At 39.1% G+C, this 23,065-nt stretch overlaps 2 protein-coding genes and 1 pseudogene across 52 annotated transcripts in view; 1 reads left to right on the top strand and 2 right to left on the bottom strand.

Annotated features, from left to right (window-relative positions):
• The window catches only part of EHBP1 (EH domain binding protein 1), a 388,496-nt gene that overhangs the window by 322,886 nt on the left and 42,545 nt on the right, over positions 1-23,065 (bottom strand). For 25 of the 50 annotated variants that reach the window (XM_078349236.1, XM_017964282.4, XM_017964281.4 and 22 more), the window contains exons 1-2: positions 20,838-21,177; positions 19,601-19,999 (exon numbers count right to left, since the gene is read on the bottom strand). In XM_078349236.1, coding sequence (XP_078205362.1) covers positions 19,601-19,704 — 104 coding nt within the window. In that variant the 5' untranslated portion in view covers positions 19,705-19,999; positions 20,838-21,177. The other 25 variants (XM_078349237.1, XM_054244916.2, XM_035272472.1 and 22 more) reach the window with 6 other exon arrangements.
• On the bottom strand, positions 477-9,491 carry LOC103787937 (PRAME family member 33 pseudogene; annotated as a pseudogene). Its single transcript, XR_013526581.1, has one exon. The product of XR_013526581.1 is annotated as a PRAME family member 33 pseudogene (transcript).
• Positions 20,248-23,065, top strand: part of LOC144579123 (uncharacterized) — a 137,260-nt gene continuing 134,442 nt past the window's right edge. Inside the window, exons 1-2 of the mRNA XM_078348364.1 lie at positions 20,248-20,355; positions 20,662-21,452. Coding sequence (XP_078204490.1) covers positions 20,248-20,355; positions 20,662-21,452 — 899 coding nt within the window. The remainder of the gene's footprint in view (positions 20,356-20,661; positions 21,453-23,065) is intronic.

A 23,065-nucleotide genomic window follows, 5' to 3' on the forward strand; every position in this document is an offset into this window, starting at 1 on the left:
ATATCTGGCATTTCTCCCCATGTTATCCCTCCCCAACTTCCCTACCCCCCCAACTCTCCCTCCCCTAGTACCCCTCAATAGACCCCAGTGTGTGATGCTCCCCTCCCTGTGTCCATGAGTTCTCATTGTTCAACAGCTGCCTATGAGTGAGAACATGCAGTGTTTGATTTTCTGTTCTTGTGTCAGTTTGCTGAGAACGATCGTTTCCAGATTCATCCATGTCCCTACGAAGGACACAAACTCATCGTGTTTTATGGCTGCATAGTATTCCACAGTGTATATATGCCACATTTTCCTTGTCCAGTCTTGTACAGAACATGCAGTTTCGTTACATAGGTATACAGATGCCATGGTGGTTTGCTGCATTCATCAACCCATCATCTACATTAGGTATTTCTCCTAATGCTGTTCTTCCCCTATGCCCCCCACCCCCTGCTATCCCTTTCCCAAACCCCCACCCCGTGACAGGTGTGTGATGTTCCCCTCCCTGTGTCCATGTGTTCTCATTGCTCAACATCAATGTTGAACATTGTCTTTGTTCATCACTTGAGTGAGAACCTGCAGTGTTTGTTTTTCTGTTCTTGTGTCAGTTTGATGAGAATGACGGTTTCCAGCTTTCTGCATCAGATCTTTGAAAACCCTGTGCAGGTTGTCCCAGTGCTCTTTGATATGATTGATCTTTCTTATAAAAAGCATCTCAGGGCAGCCCAAGCTGAGGGATGGAGTTTCCAAGTCAGGTGCCAACTGCTGTTGGGCACATACAGTTAACTCATGATCATAACCAAAGGCTACTAAGACTTTGTGAAACTTGCTTAACTGGCTCAGGTAAGGGGCAAACTTTCCTAGTCTATTCAGTAAGCACTTTCTCTGGACTTCCGACTCCTGGATACTGTCTGGGTATACCATTTCCAATAGTTTCCTGAAATGTGAAGTGGGCATTGAGTAATTCTGTACATTACTACAACACAGCTGTACTAAACCTCTTTTGTCGTGAATCCAGCCACAGACGTGGCTCAGCCATTCATCCAGGGTACTGTCCTTGAGGCTGAGGTCTATGAACACCTTCAAGGGCTCATGTATGAACACCATCAAGGGCTCATGCTCTCCCATCCTTGGACAGTCCTCCACTGTCTGCCTCTTACTCACGGCCTCTGGGGAGCAGGACAAGGCCCTGGCTCCAGACTATGTGGTCCAGAAATTCTCATCACCAACCCACAAATCCAGCACTTGAAGTTTCCACCTTCTGGGGTGAACTGTCATGTACACCAGTGAATCAAGTCCCTCCAGCACAGCTTGCAAGGTCTCCAGATGAGGTGCCTTCATCAGGGACCCCAGAGGGAGGTGGGGGAAAGGCCAGGTCTGCACCATGGCCTGTAGTATCTCATAGCACCTGCTGCTGAAGGCCTCCATGACCATCAGGGGGAAGACCTCCCCAGGCAGCTCATCCAGAGTGGAGGTGTCCAAGTACAGGTCTCTCAGCAGGCTCTGTGCTGCCAGCTCCAGAAGTCTGCGTGGGGCCTGCAGGCTCATTCTGATAAATCTGCAAGGAAAAGCTTTTGCAGTATGCTTGGACCTCTTGGAGAACCAGACAGTAACTCCAGGTACCACCACTCTGGGTCACCACAATCCTAATTTCAAGCAAAATAGCCTTTAAATCACAAAGATTAAAAAAGACAAAGAAGGGCTAATGGTAAAGGGTTCTACAAGAAGACGTAACACTCCTAAATATATATGCATCCAAGATAGGAGCACCCCAATTCATAAAGCAATTTCTTAGAGACCTTCTAAGAGACTTAGACTTCCACACAGTAACAGTGGGAGACTTCAACACCCCACTGACAGTATTAGATCACTGAGGCAGAGAATTGACAAAGTTATTCAGGACCTGTACCCAGCACCAGATCAAATGGACCTCATAGACATCTACAGAACTCTCCATCCCAAAACAACAGAATATATATTCTTTCCATCACCACATGGCACATACTCTAAAATCAACCACATAATTGGACATAAAATACCTTAGCCAATGCAAAAGAACTGAAATCGTAACAACCACTCTCTTGAACCACAGCACAATCAAATTAGAAACTGAGACTAACAAATTAACTCAAAACCATACAATTACATGGAAACTGAATGACCTGCTCCCTAATGACTTTGGGAAGCAGAATAATCTGCTCCCTAATGACTTTGAAATTAAGGCAGAAATCAAGAAGTTCTATGAAACTAATGAGAGAAAAGATACAACATATCAGAATCTCTGGGACACAGCTAAGGCAACTTTAAGAGGAAATTTATAGCACCAAATGCTCACATGAAAAAGTTAGAAAGATCTCAATTTAACAACCTATCATCACAACTAAAAGAACTACAGAACCAAGAAAAAAACCCAAAGCTAGCATAAAACCAGAAATAACCAAAATCAGAGCTGAACTAAAGGAGACTGAGTCAAGAAAACCCATTAAAAAGATTAACAAATCCAGGTGTTGGTTTTTTTTAAAAAAGTAATAAAATAGATAGACCCACTAGCTAGACTAATAAAGAAGAACTGCAAGAAGATACAAATAAATACAATTAGCAATAACAAAGGGGATATAAACACCTCATACCACAGAAATAAAAATAAACATCAGAGAATATTATGAACACCTCATGCCCATAACCTAGAAAGCCTAGAAGAAACGGATAAAATCTAGACACATACACTCTCCCAGGACTGAGGTAGGAAGAAACTAAATCCTTGAGCAGACCAATAATGAGCTCTGAAGTTGAATCAGTAGCAAACAGCCTACCAACCGAAAAAGGCCCAGGACCAGACAGAATCACAGCAAAATCCTACCAAATGTACAAAGAAGAACTGGTACCATTCCTACTGAAACTATTCCAAAAAACTGAGGAGAGACACCTCCCTAACTTGTTCTATGAGGCCAGCATCATCCTGATACCAAAACCTGGCAGAGATACAACAAAGAAAACTTCAGGTCAATATCCTTGCTGAACATCCATGCAGAAATCCTCAATAAAATACTGGCAAAGTGATTCCAGTAGCACATCAAAAAGCTTACAATCAAGTAGGCTTTATCCCTGGGATGCAAGATTGCTTCAAGATATGCAAATCAATAAATATGATTTGCCACACAGACAAAACTAAAGATAAAAACCACACAGTTATATAGATGCAGAAAAGGCATTTTATAAAATTCAACATCCTTCACATTAAATACTCTCAAAACTAAGTACTAAAGGAACATAACTGAAAATAATAAGAGCCATCTATGAAAAAACCCACAGCCAACATCATACTGAATGAGCAAAGGATGGAAACATTCTCTTTGAAAAGTAGCACAGGACAAGGATGCCCTCTCTCACCACTCCTATTCAACATTGTATTGACAGTCCTGGCAAGAGCAATCAGGCAAGAGAAATAGGGAATCCAAATAGGAAGAGAGGAAGCCAAATTACCCCTATTTGCAGATAACATGATCCTATATCTAGAAAACCCCAGAGTCTTGACCCAAAAGCTCCTTCAGCTGATAAAGAACTTCAGCAAAGTTTCAGGATACGAAATCAATGTACAAAAATTACTAGCATTCCTATAACCGACCACAGCCAAGCCAAGAGCCAAATGAAGGACACAATCCCATCCATAACTGCCACAAAAAAAATAAAATACCTAGGAATACAGCTAACCAGGGAGGTGAAAAGATCTCTACAATGAGAACTCTTTACAAGACTCTGCTCAAAGAAATCTGAGATGACACAAACAAATGGAAAAACATTTCATGCTCATGGATAGGAAGAATCAATATCATTCAAATGGTCACTGTCCAAAGCAATATACAGATTCAATGCTATTCCTGTCAAACCAATAACACTCTTCACAGGACTAGAAAAAACTTATTTTAAAATTCATATGAAACAAAAAGACCCTGAATAGCTAAGGCAATCCTAAGCAAAAACAATAAAGCTGGAGGCATCATGCTACCTGACTTCAAACTATACTACAGGGCTACAGTAACTAAGACAGCATGGTACTGGTACAAAAACAGACCATGTAGACCAATGGAACAGAATACAGAGCCCAGAAATAAGGCTACATACCAGATGTACAAAGAAGAGCTGGTACCATTCCTATTGAAACTATTCCAAAAAACTGAGGAGGGACTCCTCCCTAACTCATTCTATGGGGCCAGCATCATCCTGATACCAATCCTGATCTTCGACAAAGCTCACAAAAACAAGCTATGGGGAAAAGACTCCCTATTCAATAAATGATGCTGGGATAACTGGCTAGCCAAATGCAGAAGACTGAAACTGGACCTCTTCCACCATATACAAAAATTAACTCAAGATAGATTAAAGACTTACCTGTAAATCCCAAAACTATAAAACCTGGAAGACAACCTAGGCAATCATCCTGGACAAAAAGGAATGGGCAAGCAAAGATTTCATGACAAAGACACCAAAAGCAATTGTAACAAAAGCAAAAACTGATAGGTGGGATCTAATTAAACTTAAGAGCTTCTGCATAGCAAAAGAATCTATCAACAGAGTAAACAGATGACCTGCAGAATGGGAGAAAAATTTTGCAAACTATGCATCTAACAAGTCTAATATCCAGCATCTATAAGGAACTCAAATTCACAAGAGGGAAAAAAAAATTTTAAGTGAGGAAAGGCCATGAACACTATTCAAAGGAAGATATACATGTGGACAACAAGCATATGAGAATAAGTTCAACATCGCTGATCATCAGAGAAATGCAAATCAAAACACAATGAGATGCCATGTTACACCAGTCAAAATGGCTATTATTAAAAAGTCAAAAAATAACAGAAGCTGGCGAGGTTGTGGAGAAAAAGCAACACTTATGCATTGTTGGTGGGCATATAAATTAGTTCAGTCATTATGGAAAACAATGTGGCAATTCCTCAAATACCTAAAATCAGAAATACCATCAACCTACCAATCCCATTACTGGGTAGGTATATACCCAAAAGAATATAAAGTGTTCTATCATAAAGACACATGCACGTCTATGTTCACTGAGCACTATTTGCAATAGCAAAGATGTGGAATCAACCTAAATGCCCATGAATGATACACTGGAAAAAGAAAATGTGGTACATATACCTCACGGAGTATATACAGCCATAAAAAGGGACAAGATTAATCCTTTGCAGAAACATAGATGGAGCCAGAGGCCATTATCCTTAGCAAACTAACACAGGAACAGAAAACCAATTACTGCATATTCTCCCAAGTGGGAGCTAAATGATGAGAACACACTGACACATAGAAGGGAACACTGGGGCCTATTGAAGGATGGAGGGTGAGAGAAAGGAGAGAATCAGGAAAAGTAACTAGTGGGTAGTAAGCTTAATACCTGGGTGATGAAATAATCTGTATAACAAACTGCCGTGATACAAGTTCACCTATATCACAAACATACACACGTACCCTGAACTTAAAATAAGTTAAAAACAACAAAAGAAAAATCTAAAAAAAGAAGGAATAGGATATTTACATAGTCTCAAAGTATCTTCCTACAAAGGAAAAAAAACAGTGAATTTCAATGGAGAAACCTAGCAGACAAGACTTTAACCAAGTGATCAAAACTATCATTATTAATAATGGGACCAATCAATATCATGTGACTCCAGATGCAGTGAATACACAGCTTCACTTTGGTATTACTACAAAGTATTCATAACCTAAACCTAATCATGAGTAAGTAACAGACAAACCCAAACTGAGGAACATTTTTCAAAAGTGCCAAGGTGAACTGACACTTTTAAAAGTGTCAAGTGTCAAAACAAAGACTGAGGAATTCTACCAGATTAAAGGAGATTAAAGATATGTGACAACTAAATGTAACATATGGCCCTAGGATTAGATCCTGGTTTAGGGAGGAAAAAATTCTTCTTGTGCTATAAATGGAATTTTTGGAATAACTGGATAAATCTGAATTAGGTTTATATATTAAGTAATAGTATTACATTCAAATGTAACTTTTCTGATTTTGACAAACTATGATTATGCTTTTAAAAAAATCCCTATTTTTAAGAAATACACACTGAAGTATTTATGGGTAAAGGGTCACTATGGTACAGCTTACTCTTAAATGTTAAGAAAAAAATATACATACAAAAGAGCTTAAGAGAAATGATAAAGCAAATATGGTAAAATGTTGCCACTTGGGAATTGGGGAGGGGAACGTATATGGGCATTCTTTGTATTCTGTTTGCAACTTAAAAGTCTGAAATTATTTCAAAATAAAGATATTTTTAAAAAACAGAAAGGGTTCTTTAAAAAAAAAATGTTCTTCCTGTCAGAACCTCTGTACAAAAGGCAGTAATGATATCAAAAAGTTATTTTATAATTAACCATTAAGTACACACTGATATGAATAAATAACTGAATAAATAAATGGGGAATAAAGGACAAATCTTCCTTACAGAAAATTTCCAAAAATAAATGTAGAAGGAATAAAGGAAACAGAAAATTATCATTAGGATACAGTAGCCATTGCTACAAGCAAAATCTAATGATGAATTTTAAATTGGTGGCCAAAACTTTAAAGAGAAACAGGATAGTTACATAACCTCAAAGAATCTTCCCACCAATATTTATTAGTTCTGTGGTAGCTGTAACATATATTCACATTCTTTGGTACTTCTCCTTCCAGGAGGTGAAACTGAATTCTCCTTCCTGGGTGTATATTGAATTTAGAAACTGATTTCTAATGCATAAAATATTAAAAGGTAAAATAGTAATTTTACAGTGGAGAAACTCCATAGACTAAGTAATCAAGGTGAATATCACCAGTGATAAGTCATGTTGGTATCACGTGATATATGATATTATGTGACAGGAACTGGGGGAATTTTACCTCTGAAGTATCTTACCAGAATTCCATAACCTCAGTCTAATCATCAATAAAACATCAAACAAACCCAATTTGAGGCACATTCTACAAAATAACCTAACCAGCACTTGGCAAACCTGACAAAGTCATGAAAAACAAAAAAAGACTGAAAACTGTTACAGATTAGAAGAGATATGACAACTAAATGCAATGTGGTATCCTGGATCACATCCTTGGACAGAAAAAGGACATTAGTGAAAAAACCGGTGAAATCGAAAAAAGTCTGTAGCTTGCCTAATAATAGTATACTAACATTAATCTCTTAGTTTTGATAAGTGACAATGGTAAATTTATTTATTCAAATTTTACCCAAAAAAAGCTGGATGATGTGATACATAAGAACTATACCAAGCATGTCCAACCTGTGGCACAACATAAAATCACAAACTTTCTTAAACCATTATGAAATTTATGCAGGGATTTTTTTTTTTAAGCTCATCAAGTATCACTAGTGTTACTGTATTTTATGTGTGGCCCAAGACAATTCCTCTTCCAATGTGGCCCAGGGAAACCAAAAGATTGAACACCACTGCTCTAACCCCTGCTCTATACTATCTTTGCAATTCTCTGTAATCTTAAAATTACTTCCATAAAAAGTTTCACAACAAATGAATTAACCAATTTTTAAAAGTAATTTTGCAAATTAGAGTACTCTTCAAACTAAAGCTGAACCATTAAACTTGATTTCTAGATCCACTTATTAAATGAACAAATCTAGTTTCAATTACGTTACTTTGAGAGGGTTTTACTACATGGCTTTCTGTATTTAATGATTTTGGAGAGGGAAAAAGAACAATAAAAGATAAAATTTGAGAGAAACTCTTTGCATGTAGTAAAAACAAGATTTCAGAATCTTAAAAAAAATAGTTGGAAGAAGACTAGTAAAATAGAATAAGGAAATATTTAAAAAATTAAAATTGTCATACTAAACATACCCTATAAATAAAGGAACTATGGAAGGTTCATTTTAGAAGGATAACTATGGCAGTATTATAGGCAAAGGACCAGAAAGGGATAGGAAAGCATTAAGTGCTATCACAAAAGCCTACACTAGAGGTTGCCAAACTTTCTGGGTGTATAAAGCCCTTAATGTATAATTTTTTCATTAAGACTCCCTCACCCCCAGGCCAAAAGAAATACTAAGTGGTACCCTTGGTTTTAATTAGACGATCAGAAAACAAGGTTCCTCAGCCACATTCTGTCATAAAAAGCCTTCATGAAGGGTCGACATAAACATTATCTAATTTAACAGTGGTTCTGAGTCTTTTGTAGTTGGAGATTTTATCTAGTGTCATATTTTATTTTCATAATAAAAATCCTCTTTGGATTAAGGTCTAAGAAAAGTCTCTGGAAACAAATTTATATACGTTCTTTCACCAGGAGGATTATTACATGAGCCAAAGTGCTTCCCTTTTTGCCTTGGTTGCCAATAAACTCAGAACCAAATCCACTGTTCAATAGCAGCAACTAACTCCTTGCAAATGCCTGGTAATATGTGCTCTCTCTGCTCCTGTAAGACCATGATTCTATTTATATCTCTAAATTAGTCAACATGGTATTATTTTAAATTCTTAGGCTGACAAACTCTTGTGGACATAGGCAGGGTATCAAATTTTAAAGTGATAATTTTTTTGAATTAAAGGTAATTTTTATAGTTTAACAAAATTCATTTAAACTATTTTCAAAATAACAATACTCAGATTAATAAAACCCAGAAATTTTTTAATAAACCAAACTTACTAAAAAAAATCATTAGGTGCCTTTTTAGCCTAAAAATATCACTGTAACATTGATACATAAGACAAATACCAGGTATAATGACATCCTGCCGTAATTTCACTACTCAGTTCCACTCCTTTTAACAAATATGCAAAAGGCCTAATGTAGAATATGAACATTCCTATTGAGTATTCAAAATGCTTCGTGCAATTTTTCCTGAACTATTTTCATATCATGCAATGAACAAGTTCAGTGGCTCTTTTAAAATTAGAGCCACTCTTTTAAACAAGTTTCAGTGGCTCTTAAAATTAGAAATGCCGAATTTTAAGTTCATGGGGCAGGCATTTTAATTGCAAAACTCACATGAAACTAAATTAAATCATAAGAACAGAACCTCTTCACATAATGAAATCTAAAAATTTCATTTTAGAAATCAACTTTTAAAGTATGTAAACCAAGATTTGATACCAAAACAATGTATGAAAATTACACATTACAGAAGGATCCTGGGTTCATTTCTTTAAAATCATGACAGAAAAAAAAAAATTTTTTTAAGAAAAACTGTGGCTGGGCATGGTGACTTACAGCTGTAATCCCAGCACTTTTGAGGGGCCAAGGCGGGAGGGTCACTTGAGGCCAGAAATTCAAGATCAGCCTGGGCAACACAGTGAGACCTCTGTCATTACAAAAGATAATGAAAAAGGAAAAGAGCAATTGTCACACAGAAATACATCATAAATTGTGGCAGGTGGCAGTCGCTTTAGCAGCCAGAGTTGGCAGCCAGGAGTACAAAAAGCACTGGGAAACAACTCCTTGCTGCCTGTCCAGGCAGTTGCCAGGGAGCAAAGGGCCTCTGGAAGAGGAAAGGGACCTCGGACCTTCCAGATCACTTCCTCTCTCAAGAAACTATTTGTCACAGGAATAAAGATGACTGCTGAACCAGTGGAAGACATCTGCAACAACTTTGTGGCAATAAAATTTATTGACAATACCCTTTACTTTATAGCTGAAGATTATGGTAAAGTATAAATGAATTTATTTTTCTTTGCAAACTAAGTACCTGCTTGAGACACATCTATATCACCATCATCAGCTGAGAAAAAAAATGGTTCACATAATACCAATCTATTTGGAATGCCCATCTGCCCTCAAAGGAATGTGGACTCAGTGGCACAGCTTTGGAATGAAAATGACCATAAGAGATACAAAGAAGAACCTCCAGCAAAAGATGCTTCTCTACACCTTAAAAAATTATCCAGCTCCTAGAATCTACAGAATAGACCTTGCTTATTTCATAGGCCCTAAGATTAGTAGAGAGTCATAGATTCTGTTTGGCAGAGAGTGCATAGGAAAAGGGGATTGAAGCAGTAGAATTGTCCAAAATCAGTAACACCTCCTCTCAGAAATGCTTTGGGAAGAAGCCTGGGAGGTTCCCAGGTTTGGGGGGTGGTGGTAGAAAATTCTGGAAGTAGAGCAGGAATAGGTGGGGCAAGAAGACCACATTCAAAGGCCAAGATCTGAAAGAAACCAGGGCATTTATGATGAATTCAGGGTAATGCAGAATGGGAGTAGGAGTAGAATGATGAGAGAGGGTAGAGTGATAAATAGGATGTACAGCAAGACCTTCTCTTACTCCACGATGTGAAATTTGGACTTTATCTTAGAGATAATAGGGTTAATTACGCACAGTATATATTAGCTAGGGTAAAGATTAGTTTGTTGTAACAAAGACATCCAAAGATTCAGTAACTGAATAAGACAGAAAATTTTTCTCTCAAAAAGAGTAGGCAGCTCAGTAGTAGTATGGCTGGAAGAAACCTAATGATTGGGGCCCCAACTTTCTTCATTCTTGTTACCCATCATCCCCCAGTTGTTGATCTCATTGGCATAGTTAAAATCATCATACTTCCTGGGTCCATATCTCAGTTAGCAAGAAAGGGTCAAGATAAGAGGAAGTCAGGCTCATTCCTTTCAAAGACTCTAATTGGAAGTTGTACACATCAATCTCCCTCATATTCCATTGATTAGAATTTAATTACATGGCCACACCAAATGCAAGGAAATCTGGAAAATATAATCTTTATTCTGGGTAGCCTTTAAAATCCAGAAATAATACATTTTTTTAAAAAAATATATCACAAAATGGCCGGGCATGGTGGCTCGGCTGGGCACAGTGGCTCAGCGGGGCACAGTGGCTCATGCCTATAATCCCAGCTCTTCGGGAGGCCAAAGTGGGTGGACCACTTGAGGCTAAGAGTTTGAGAGAAGCCTGGCTAACATGGTGAAACCTCATCTCTACCAAAACATACAAAAATTAGCTGGGTGTGGTGGTGCACACCTGTAGTCCCAGCTACTCAGGTGGCTGAGGCAGGAGAATCCCTTGAACCCGGGAGGTGAAGGCTGCAGTGAGCCAGGACTGTGCCACTGCACTCCAGCCTGGGTGATAAAGTGGAGAAAGAAAAGAAAAGAAAAGAAATATCTTATCATAAAACATCATCACAGAACACATACAAACACACAGACATGCATACACAAATGCTGGCAAATTAGTTCTACTTTGGAGGAATTAAGCTAGTTTTCTTAGTACTACATTTGCTTGAAATTATTATGAAAAGGAAATAAAGTTATGAATTGATTTTGCTCCAGAAGCAAAAATATCTAGTTCCTCTCCCCAAAAATCAAAGTATTGTCAAAACTTAGCTCATTTCAGCACTGTACTTCTGATTGCACATTCCCTGGTTTACTCCTACCTCCCCAGTCACTCCAACCTGTGCTAGTTCATCTTTCTCTAACACTCTTAAAAGTTCAGGTTATATTTACAATCTTCTTCTCACCTACTCTAACCTTTCTCTCTAGATAGTTCTCATAATAATGATGGCTAACATTTACTGGATGCTTACTCTGTCAGACACTGTTCTAACCCCTTTATTACAGGTATTATCTTACTTAATCTTCAAAACAACTCTATGCTGGAAGTAGTGTTATTATTATCACTTCCACTAAAGAAGAGGTACTAAGAGATAATTCATCCAAGGTCACACAGCCAGAAAATATATTTTGCACATACAAAGACCTCAATGTTCTCAGAAGTTGCTCTAAAGTTTCTTTCTATAAGGCTGGGAAACAGGCACAATGGTCTTCTCTGTTGCATATGTAGTTTGACTAAAATAAGACTAAACTAATAGTTTAGAGCCTAAGCACAGAGAAAACAGAAAGGCGCTAGACTCTATATTCCCTAAATACTAGTTGCAAGTTACTCCAATGACTTAAAGCAAGAGTCAGCAAACTTTTTATTTTTTTTCTTCTTCTTTTTTTTTAGATATAGGGTCTTACCATGTTGCCCAGGCTGGTCTTGAACTCCTAAACTCCTGAGTTCAAGTGATCCTCCCACCTTGGCCCCTCCCAAAGTGCAGAGATTACAGGCTTGGACCACCAAGCCTGGCCCATTTTTTTAAAGAGAACAAACTTTTTGTTAAAAGGCCAGATAGTAAATATTTTAAACTCTGCAGCAACCCAATCTAAGCAACAACTATTTAAACTCTGCCACTGCAGTGTAAAAGCAACTCCAGACAGTAGTAAAAGAATGAATGAGTATGGCTGTATTCCAATAAAACTTTATTTACAAATGAGCAGTTTGGATCAGGCCAGAGTTTGCCAACTGTTGATCTAGAGGCATATTTTGAGTCACGTGTAGACATAATCATGTTGTAAGCAAAGCAATATCCAATTATGGCATTAAGTGGCTTCGCTATATTATTTAAAGAACCCACCACAATTGAATTTTATAAAGCTGTTATTCACATAAAGACTTAAAATGTAGATAAAACACAATATGTAACAATTACAATGTTTAAAAAAAATCAGTTCATAAGACACTATTATGAAATTACAAACAAGTAACACATCAGTTTAGTATTTGCTAAAATCATATGCCTTTGACAACTTACAATATAGAAAAGAAGACTGCACTATTTTGTTTCAAGGAGTAAGATGTTCAAGAGTCACATAACTTGCAACATAGAAAGTATCGCAAATTAATCTCTCTAGAAGCAAGCCTAGAAACTAAGGAGCAATACCTTTCTTACCTTACCTCTCCCCTTTTGCAGTCATGTAACCTTCTGCCCAATCTCTCCCCTCATTAAAGATTTTATCACCAGGCCAGTGCCATGGCTCATACCTGCAATCCCAGCACTTTGGGAGGCTGAAGTAGGCAGATCTTTTGAGGACAGGAGTTCGAGACCAGCCTGGCCAACATAGTAAAACCCTGTCTCTACTAACAATACAAAAAAACTAGCCAGGCATGGTGGTACATGCCTGTAATCCCAGCTACTTGGGAGGCTGAGGCATGAGAATCATTAGAACCCAGGAGGCAGAGGTTGCAATGAGCCACTGCACTTGATCCTGGGCAACACAGTGAGACTCTGTCTCAAAAAAAAAAAAAAAAAAAAAAAGACTTTAGTACCTGACTCCCTGTCTTAAATGTTTCTCCTCCCACTATTCTTGGCAACTTCAAGAGCCACACAGATAATCTGTCCACACATTGGTCTCTAAATCCCCTGACCACGCTCTTCATACCCAAAAATCTTTTCCTCCATTTCCTCTCAACCACCAATTGTCACGGTCATATACTAATAGCTATAGTCTCTAACAAGTGATAGGAATATCTGGAAGCTGCAAAAGAGTATCTACTCAGATACAGCAAGAAATTCTATTTAAACTTATTTATTTTAAATGTATTTATTAAAGGAAATTAAAATATACTCATATTTCATGTATAGAGCATATTAATTAAAAATATATTGGGATATATGCTCATTTTTGTAAACAGATACGCACATCTGATCCAAGGACACCACCAGTATCTTTTCATTAACATCAACCACAGCCTCCAGAATCAAGCATCTCACACTCTTCCACCTCCCATCTTTCCAGCTCCCAACCCCAACAATTCTTTGACCTCTTTAAAAATCTCTCAATCATTATCCTTTTCATTTTTTCACAGACTGTCCCATCTTTCACATACTTATCTTCCTCCTTTTTCAGCTTATATTCCATGGTTCATCACTAAAATCATTCCTGCACATCTGCTCTCAATTTCTCTGTCTCTCTTCCCCTCAGTTATACATTCCTGACAAAATCCAATCCTGGTCAAATCCAACTCTTCTTATTCTATGCCTGTACCCAAGTACTGAACATAGCTGGATTAAAATATGCAAACTTGCTGGTTGAATTCACTTAACATTTATAATCACAAAGCTAAGGTCTTCACCACTACCCAGCAATACCCCTACGTTTCCCTAGTCAATTCTTTCTCACTTTGATTACTTCTTACCTCATCTCCTCAATTCTTCAACAACTCTGTCACTTCCCTTCCAGCAGATGATTTCTTATATTATTTCCCTGAGAAAACAGAATGTCCATATCCTCCCCAACCAAACCTACCAACCTATCTGCTTCTCTACCCATGTACTCTGTTTCTTCCCTTATCATAATGAATGGTCCCTGCTTCTATCTAAGATCAACATTTCCACTTGTGTTCTAGCTCCCTTTCTTTCTTTCACTCAAAGACTTTTCTCCTAAGGTTACCTCCTCTTTCACCACATCATCAATTTTTCCTTCTCTACCAATCATTTCCATCAGCACTTACACATGGTACAATGCCTGCCAAGCAAAAAATACACCTTGAACACTTGTCTCTCTTCAGGTATTACCTAGTTCTTTGCTTTGTAGCAAAATGCTCCAAGAAAATAATCTATACTCACTGTAATCACTGCTTTTCCTCTAAGCCAATTTAATCAGGGCTTCATCTCCACCACTCCATTGAACCGTCCTCAAAATCATCAGTTCCTTCCACCTTGCCAAATCTGATGGTCACCTTCTTAACCTCTCAACAGTATCTGACACAGCCAAATACTCCCTTAATACACTTTTTGCACTTGGTGTCTTAGAAAACACGCTATCCTAATTTTCCTGTCTCACTACTGCTTGTTTCCTGTCTCCTTTGTTGGCTCCTTCTCTCCTTCCTCAACTCTATATGCTGAAGTTCCTCAAAGCTCAGTCCTCAATCCACTTATCAATCTGTACTAATGCATAGGAAATTTCCTACAGCCCCATAGTTCTAAATACTACTTACAATTCAGCCACTTCTCGCCCCTGAGTTTGAGACTCTTATAATTAACTGCTTAATTAAGATCTCCATCTGGATGTCCCAAACGAAAAGCAAACAGAATTCTTGATTTCTCCCTCACATCAAACCTTTTCCTTCCCAAGTGTTCCCCTATCACTACAATTAACATTACATTCACCTGATTGCTCAGGCCAAAAACCTATGGTCATTATTGATTGTCTCTTACTTTACATTATATCTAATCCATCAGTAAGCCCTGTTAACTACACCTTTTTTTGTTGTTGTCGTTAATCAATGAGAGCTTGTTATGTTGCTCAGGTTGGCCTTGAACTCATAGCCTCGGCTCCTCAAATGCCAGGACAACTGGCCGGAGCCACCGTGGCTCCTGATACACCTTTAAAAAATATATTATCTAGCTGCCTGGGTACAAAAAATTGTTAAAACTCACTGAACTGTACACTTAAAATGGATGCATTTTACTGTATGTAAAAGTGTAAATTATACCTAATAAAGTGTGGTAGTGCTGAGTGTGTATGAGGGTGTGTGTGTGACATCTGACTGTTTCTTTTTTTCTTTTTTCTTTTTTTTTTGAGACAGAGTCTTACTCTGTCATCCAGGCTGGAGTACAGTGACACGATCATGGCTCACTGTAACCTCTCTGCCTCCTGGGTTCTAGTGATTCTCCTGCCTCAGCCTCCCAAGTAGCTGGGACTACAGGCATGTGCCACCACACCTGGCTAATTTTTTGTATTTTTTAGTAGAAACAGGGTTTCACCATATTGGACAGGCTGATCTCGAACTCCTGACCTAGGTCTCCCCAAGTGCTGGGATTATAAGCGTGAACCATGACACCCGGCCATTACATCTGACCATTTCTTACCACCTACTACTCTGCTGTTTGAATTACTGCAATAACCTCCTAACTGGTATCCCTGCTTCTGCTTTTACTCATGACAGTCTATATCCCACAAAGCATACCAAGTTTGTTTCTAATTAATACTTTTCTCTGTTATTTTTAAAATTTATTTTAAAAGCAGGTTATTTGCATCAAGGCTCATGTATCTCTATATCACTCCATGGTCAACAGAGAAATGCTTGCTTAAGCCATCCAAAGAAGTGAATCTGACATTAATACTTCTTAATGTAATTTAGTTTTCGTAAGTTCAAGTTAACAAAGTGCATGTAGCCTTCTAATGTCTAACTGGAAAACTAAGCTGGCATCAGTCACACATATCCTGGAACATCAGATTAAAGCATTTATATTTTATTTAACAGGCCAGTGTCACAAACTTAAACACTAAGAAAAGCTACTTTTTTTAACTTTTCAAATCCTGGGGTCACAAGGTTGGCAAAGATGTGTGAAATAATGAACAAAATGAAGTTACTTTCAGGGTTATATATTCACCTTTTTGTACCTCTAGAGTTTTGAACCATGTGACTGTATTGCCTATTTTAAATATAAATTATAATTAAAATTACATTTTAAAACAAGAAAAAGGAATTCTTATATGACACAGAAAAATAAGAAACTGAAATAAATATATGACTTTTTGGGGAAAGTTTATAGCAATTTCAATATTTTTAGTCCCCCCACCACAACTAAGAATTAGATGGAAAAAATATAAAGATAAAATATGTTCATATATGTAGATAATGGAGACACATGTAAAATATAATTAATATGTATTCCTAAAAGTTTATAGCACTTTCAATAATTTTAGTCCTCCTACCACAACTAAGAATTAGATGGAAAAATACAAAGTTAAAATATGTTCCTATATGTAGATAATGGAGACACATACATGCAAAATATAATATGTATTCATATATAATGATTCATGTCATATATTAGAGAGCTCTTACCAGAATTTAATTTGCAATCTATTTAAGTTATCATCATAACTACAACTTGCCAACTTTTACAGTTTCCTTAAACACCTGTACAGCCTTTGAGAACTCAAAGATTTCTCTCTGAAATCTAAAAGCCTACAGATGATAAAAGAACAGAACAAAAGTAGAGAAAGAAATGACATGACTCTTTCAAACTCATCTCCAGAGGCCAATCTTACCACTTGCCAACAGCTACATCATTTAGATCAAAATTCATATTTAAATGACCTAGGGACAACAATAAGAGTAGGGGGTATAAACCCCATCATCTCTAAATTTGCTACAGCTTCTTTATGTGGCAATCAAGGAATAATGATGACTAGGACCTCCATGGTATACTGTCCTTTTCTCATAAGAAAAGAAAAATTCTCATTTTTGTTCCTGATCTAAGTTCTAGAACCACTAGAACTTAGAACACCAGAATACGTAATAATTCTGGTATTAAGTTCTAAATGTAAGTTCTTGAACCAAGACTTAATACAAGAAGTATTGGGGGTACTTAATACCCCCAATACTTCTAGAAGAACATCCAAATGCGTCTGGTATTGAGTCTAGATCCTATCATAAGACCTGATTTAATAGGGACACCATAATGGCCATCCCTAAAAGTAATCAAGCCATTTAACCAACTGTAATCAAGCTAAATTTTCAATGTAGCTTTCACCTTTAGACACATTAGCAATAACTTAAATTGTTATTTGAAAATTAATAACTTAAAAGCTCAAGGGAAAAAAATTCCAGGAAGGCTGCAAACTATGAGAAAGAAACTGATTTTCTAACTGAGGAATCACCTGATAATGTTCTATTTCCCTTAAGAAAAAGATTAAAATTTAACCATCTTAAAGTTGATGTTCCCAGTATACTGCCAAGTTAAGAAATACCTGTAATCAGGACCTTCTCTAACTTGGTTAAGTACACAACACACTTCCAACACAAAAGCTTGGATGTCAATCTAGACCTTTCTTCTCCCTCATCCCCACATTTCCCAGATCCCCAATTGAAATGACCACAAAATTCTATCCATTTTGTGTTCTAAGTGTTCGTGTAGTGAGTTCTCTCCATTCCCTTTGCCACTGCCTAGTCCTAATTTTTTGTCTCCCCTTGTTTATTAAAACAGCTACCCTAATATTGCTGCTTCCAGTCACCCTTTTACTATGATCCTCACTCTACACTGTTGTCCTGGTGATCTTCCAATAGCAAACCTAAGATCTCTTCTACACAAAACCTTCCACTATGTTCCTATCACTACAGAATAATGCCCAAGCCATTTATTAACAGCACACAACGTTACCTGCTTTCAGTCCTGTCTGACTGTCAAACCTCATCTCATTGCACACCCCCAATCCTACACTTTAAACCCCATTAATATCAAACTATACTGCTTGAAGTTCCAGCACATCCCATTCTAGGTAAGCCTTCATGCTTCTGCATAGGTTGTTGCTTTATTGTAGAAAATCTTTCACTTCCCCTTTGGCTTCCTGGACAACAACTATGAGTCTTTCAAAACCCAGCTCAGATCTCAGGAAGCCATCCCAAGAATTCATCCTCTACCCTTAAAGAGTTGATTGTTTTCCCCTCTGCTACCTCTGTACATAATAATGGCATTTATTAGGCACTATGTTCCCAACACTGTTCCAAGCATTTTACATGTATTAACTCATTTAATCTTCACAATTATCCTCCCTATGAAGTGGCACCATTATGACCTTTAATAGCTACAGAAACTTGAATCACAGAGAAGTTAAATAACCTGTCCTCAAAGATACTCAACTGGATGGAGACAGATTAAAATCCTTATGTCATTCATATTTATATTATTGCATCTGTCACAGTGAATTTTTTCATGTGACACTCCTTACACTGGACTATACACTCCTTGAGCACAGGGACCCTAAATCCACAGTACCTGGTATAAAGTAGGTAATAAGTGCATGCATTTCTCAAACTGATTTTAAAATAACATTCCTAACAAGTTGAAGAGAAAAGCATTCAGAAACTAGTTCCAAATAAATATTCAAATATTCTATAAGAGTTCTAGAATAGAGCAAGCTATTTTTTTAATCTAATAAAATGGATGTTAAAAAGAAAGGTTATTACAGACATGCATTACAGTACTATGAACAAAGAAATGGACTTATTTTCCAATAGTCCATTACTGCTTAATCACTGTAATAAATCAAAACCCAAACAACCATTTGCTTAAAATTAACTTTTTTCTCTCACTAAATAAAACATTTGTGTTGTTTATCATTCAGGGCAATGGAAAGAAAGCCCTATATTTATTCTTCTCAAGTGGAAAGAAGCAAATCACAGACCAGCACCACTAATTGCTTCCTTAAATCTGGCCAAGAAATGTATCCCATTAGGCAATTAAAATAAAATACAGTTGCCTGAGTAAGCACTTAACAAAAGAATTTCTAAGGTTTTGTGGATGGCATTCCATTAATCAAATAATGAAAAATTCTTTATCCAAAGCAAAGAAAAATGAAAAAACCAGAATAAAATAAAATAGATTACCATCACCCCACAAGAATGTAGACTTCTATATTAAAACATATACCTGTTATAGTAAAACATATGCATACATGCTTACAGTATTTAAATAGCCATTCTTTGTCTCCTTAAAATTATAAAAATTGAAGTTATTTTAACACTAATGATGAATAACCTCAAGACCAAATCTACTGTATTTAGTGTGCTCTCACAGTTAAAGTCCTCTGAGCCATACTGAAGTGCAGTAATTAAAATCCACAGGGATGGCACTAGCAGCAACAGTGCACAGCACAGTACTTGTTAGAGTTATCTGCACCCCACCCAGCTTCTACACACTAGTGCACTATAGAAAGGTCAACCTACTATCAGAAGACCCAGAGTTTAGGCCACAGTACGCTTAGGCCACAGCACAGCAAACTCTACCCCCAGGTACATCTTACCATTTCTTCGTACACTCAACCATCAGCTCCTGGTAGGAGGCCACAAACTGGAACTTGGATGCATGTTTTCCCACACGCTGCAGTCTCTTCCAAACTGAAGCCATGATGATCAGTCAATACACTGGAGCAGTTTTGGGTTAGCAACACAGCAGCTTTAATAATGCAGAGGGTCCAAAGCAAAGGAGCTTTGCATGTATGTCTTTTAAAAACTCAACTACAACTTGAAATGATGCTTGGGGTCCATAAGTCTTCTCCCGGTTTCACAGGGTAAATTCCATCTTAAATGAATGGTCCAGTCAAGAACACTATGATATACATGACAGGATGAATGGGAGGAGGTTCCCTCATGGAGACATCACCATGCCACCTCAGGGGCTATATGATGCGTATTCTGGAGTACTGAAAAGCAAAACAAAGACAAAAAGAGAAAGAATATGAGAATCATGAGAAGTGACTGACCAATCATGTTAAATAACGCTGCAAAAGACCATCCCAGTTCTCTGCATGTCTTTTAAACAATGAAACAAAACACCGACCTCAAAAGCCAGTAACATCAAGGATGTAAGACACCAAGGAAGAAATTACATTTCACACAGAAGACGTGGAGCGACACATCAGGTAGTCACCATCAACGACAATCCAGAGAGATGGTAACTCCGGGCCCTACCTCCCCTGTTAGCATCACAGAAGGGCGAGCAGAGCGGGAAAGTCTAGGGAAGCAGTTTAATGTCCACCGCCAGTCAAAGGGAGGAGTGGTGTATTTTTTAATAAACTTTGTTTTTCAGCCGATAATTAATAGCCTCAAGTCCGAGAATATTTGCTTGCAATAAATTAGGGAGGCAGGAGGAAAGCTGTTTTTCAGTCAGAGGAGGGAAATGGATGGGGAACGAGGAGTAGAGGGAAATCTCCAGGCAGAGAGAGGGCAATGTCCCGGCTCCAGGCCACTTAGGCTCCTTCGCTGCCAACCGGAGGGAAATGGAAACTCCTGCCTGGGCGTGAAGCAATGACCAGCTGGACAAGTGGACGGTGCGGGGTGCGGTGCCTCCCTCCCCCATCCTCAGGGGAACAGTCCGCCAGAGGCCAGTCTCCTCACGCCAGGAGCCCAGACCCCTGCCCCCCAGCGGAGGCAGGCGGTGGCTCGTCAGCGGTCCCTGTCACCCAGGCGATACCAGAAGACCCCAGCCCGGACCCCGAGCCCCAGCCCCGCCGCTCGTCCATTCCCGCCCCCTCCTCACACCTCTAATCCCGCTGTCGGGCTGAGTCTAGCCCCGTTCCCTTCTCAGAGCCGCTCCTTCGTCGCCGCCGCAGCAGCAGCCGCCGCCGCCGCCACCGAGTCCTCCATCCCCGCCGGAGCCACATGGAACAGCCAAGCCAGCCACGGCGCTCGCGGAAGCCGGGATGTGCAGCCCCTCAGGCGGACGGCGTCCCTCACGCCCGCCCCCTCCCTGCTGGATCGCGCCGCGACCGTCCCCCACCCTACCAAATCCTGCCAGAGCCGCCGCTCAGCGCCCAGCACCCCCTCCCCCGCCTTCCTCCTCCGCCACCATCATTACCTCCCCCGCCGCACCTCTCACACTAACCCTACCCACTGCAGCTCAACCTCCACCGCCCCGCCGCCATTGGCCGGGCCCCGCGCGTGCCCCGCCCACCTTGGCAACCAGGTCTTAGCGCGACTGGGGCGCCTCATTGGTAGAACTGCGTGCCCATCACAGGGGCTCCACCTTCTCCTTGCTCGGGAGGTGGTTTTTTTCCCCCCAGCCGGAATGCGACGCACAGGCTACCTTTTTAAAAAAAAAAAAAAAAAAAAGGAACCAAGGACGATCCCGCCCATTCTTCTGATTGGCTTGGAGAGGTAAGCAATAGGCGGGAAGAATGGGGAGTGTTTATAGTGAACTGGAAGATGATTGCAGAATGTGGCTGTCCGTCAAAGGCACCGCCGGTGCTGGGCGGGGTTTCTAGCCCCTAAGGGTGATTGCAGACCTAGAGACTGGCTTCGCTGCAGCTGTGGGCAGTGCGACTGCCTGTGGATTTCTCTTCTCCTCTCCTGTCCGCCAGGAACTGGGTGCGCCCCCTCCTCCGCCACTGGCAACTAGGGTTTTTGCACATACAGCCTTTATTTCACCAATTCCTCCTGGAATCTTACCTGACAACCTGAAGTAATGATCCTGCCAGGCACCCCGACTCCCCGCTCAACAATGAGTCAACTGGTCCTTTACGGGATTATCAGCTGAGCTAGACACACAATGTATACAGTACAATTTCTTCTTGTTCGGAGTCTTCAACATTTCTTTGAATCTTGGTTTCTTCTCTTCGCTGTCGGCCTCTTTTACCCCTAGTGAGAATTGTAGATGGATATGGGAACAGCTAGCCTATAAAAAGGGTGGTCAAAGGCAAAAAGGAGGAGACAGAGTGAGGGCAGGGACACTTAACCTTGTTAAAAGAGCCAAGGGCCCTTTTGAGCATATGAAAGTTACAGATACTTTCTCAAGGGGGAAAAAGTGTTCCGTCTCAAAACACGAAAATTTGTTTTCAGTTTTAGACGGTTCACAGACCTCTGGTGTAGAGAAAGGACAAAGAATGAAACTTCAGGGGAATTCTAGCATATGAGGAATAAGCAGAGCAAAACGGGAAAGAGACTGAGAAGGAATGATAAGAGAGGTAGGACCTAAGCAAGTAATGGGCAGATAGTTTAGAAAAAAAAAGAGGCAAGCTAACATAAAAAGAAAGTAAGCCAGATGGGCTCTGGAAACAAGGATCATTCAATCTTACTACTAAGGTTGGAAAGCAGGGTGCATGGACAAAGTAGCTTGAAAAGTTAGGGTCTAGGTATGATTCTTTCAGGGACAGGAATTGAGAGCAGTGATGGGTGAGAATTGAGTCCATCTGTAGACATTGAGGACCAAGAGGAACTGGAGAGATAGATGCTGAAGACTCAAGAGAGATGAGGAGACAAATGGAAGGCTTGAATCCAATATAATTCAATTTCCACTTTCAGTAAAGAAAGTGAGCTAATAATACAAAAGCACATGTTCATTTTACAGAAAAGAGCATAGTTATTGCTTATTTTGCTAGTCAATTCAAAATGTTAAGATAACCATAATAATTATATTGATTCATATTTTGTGTGCATCTTAAGAGTTCTCTGATGCCCCTCCTGGGTGGTTCACGAAGTCATTACAACCTATAGCCATTATGATCTCATATAATAATATTTTCTGCATCATAAGTAGGCGTTAAGTGTGTGGAAGTTTATTTGTGGAAATGGTCTAAATTATTTTCATCCAAGTTGCCCTCAGAAACAATCCACATGATGATCAGAAGGTTTTTGCACCCTATTCATTATTGTTCTTTGTTAGTTCTCAAATTTTCTCATGCGGTCATTCTGGTTTCTTTTAGCATGCTTCCCTTACTCAAAAGAGAGAGGGGGAAGAGAGAGAGACAGACCTTATTGTAAAGAAATTCTCT

This window comes from Callithrix jacchus, chromosome 14 (assembly GCF_049354715.1).
Source record: "Callithrix jacchus isolate 240 chromosome 14, calJac240_pri, whole genome shotgun sequence".
Classification (NCBI taxonomy): Eukaryota; Metazoa; Chordata; class Mammalia; order Primates; family Cebidae; genus Callithrix; species Callithrix jacchus.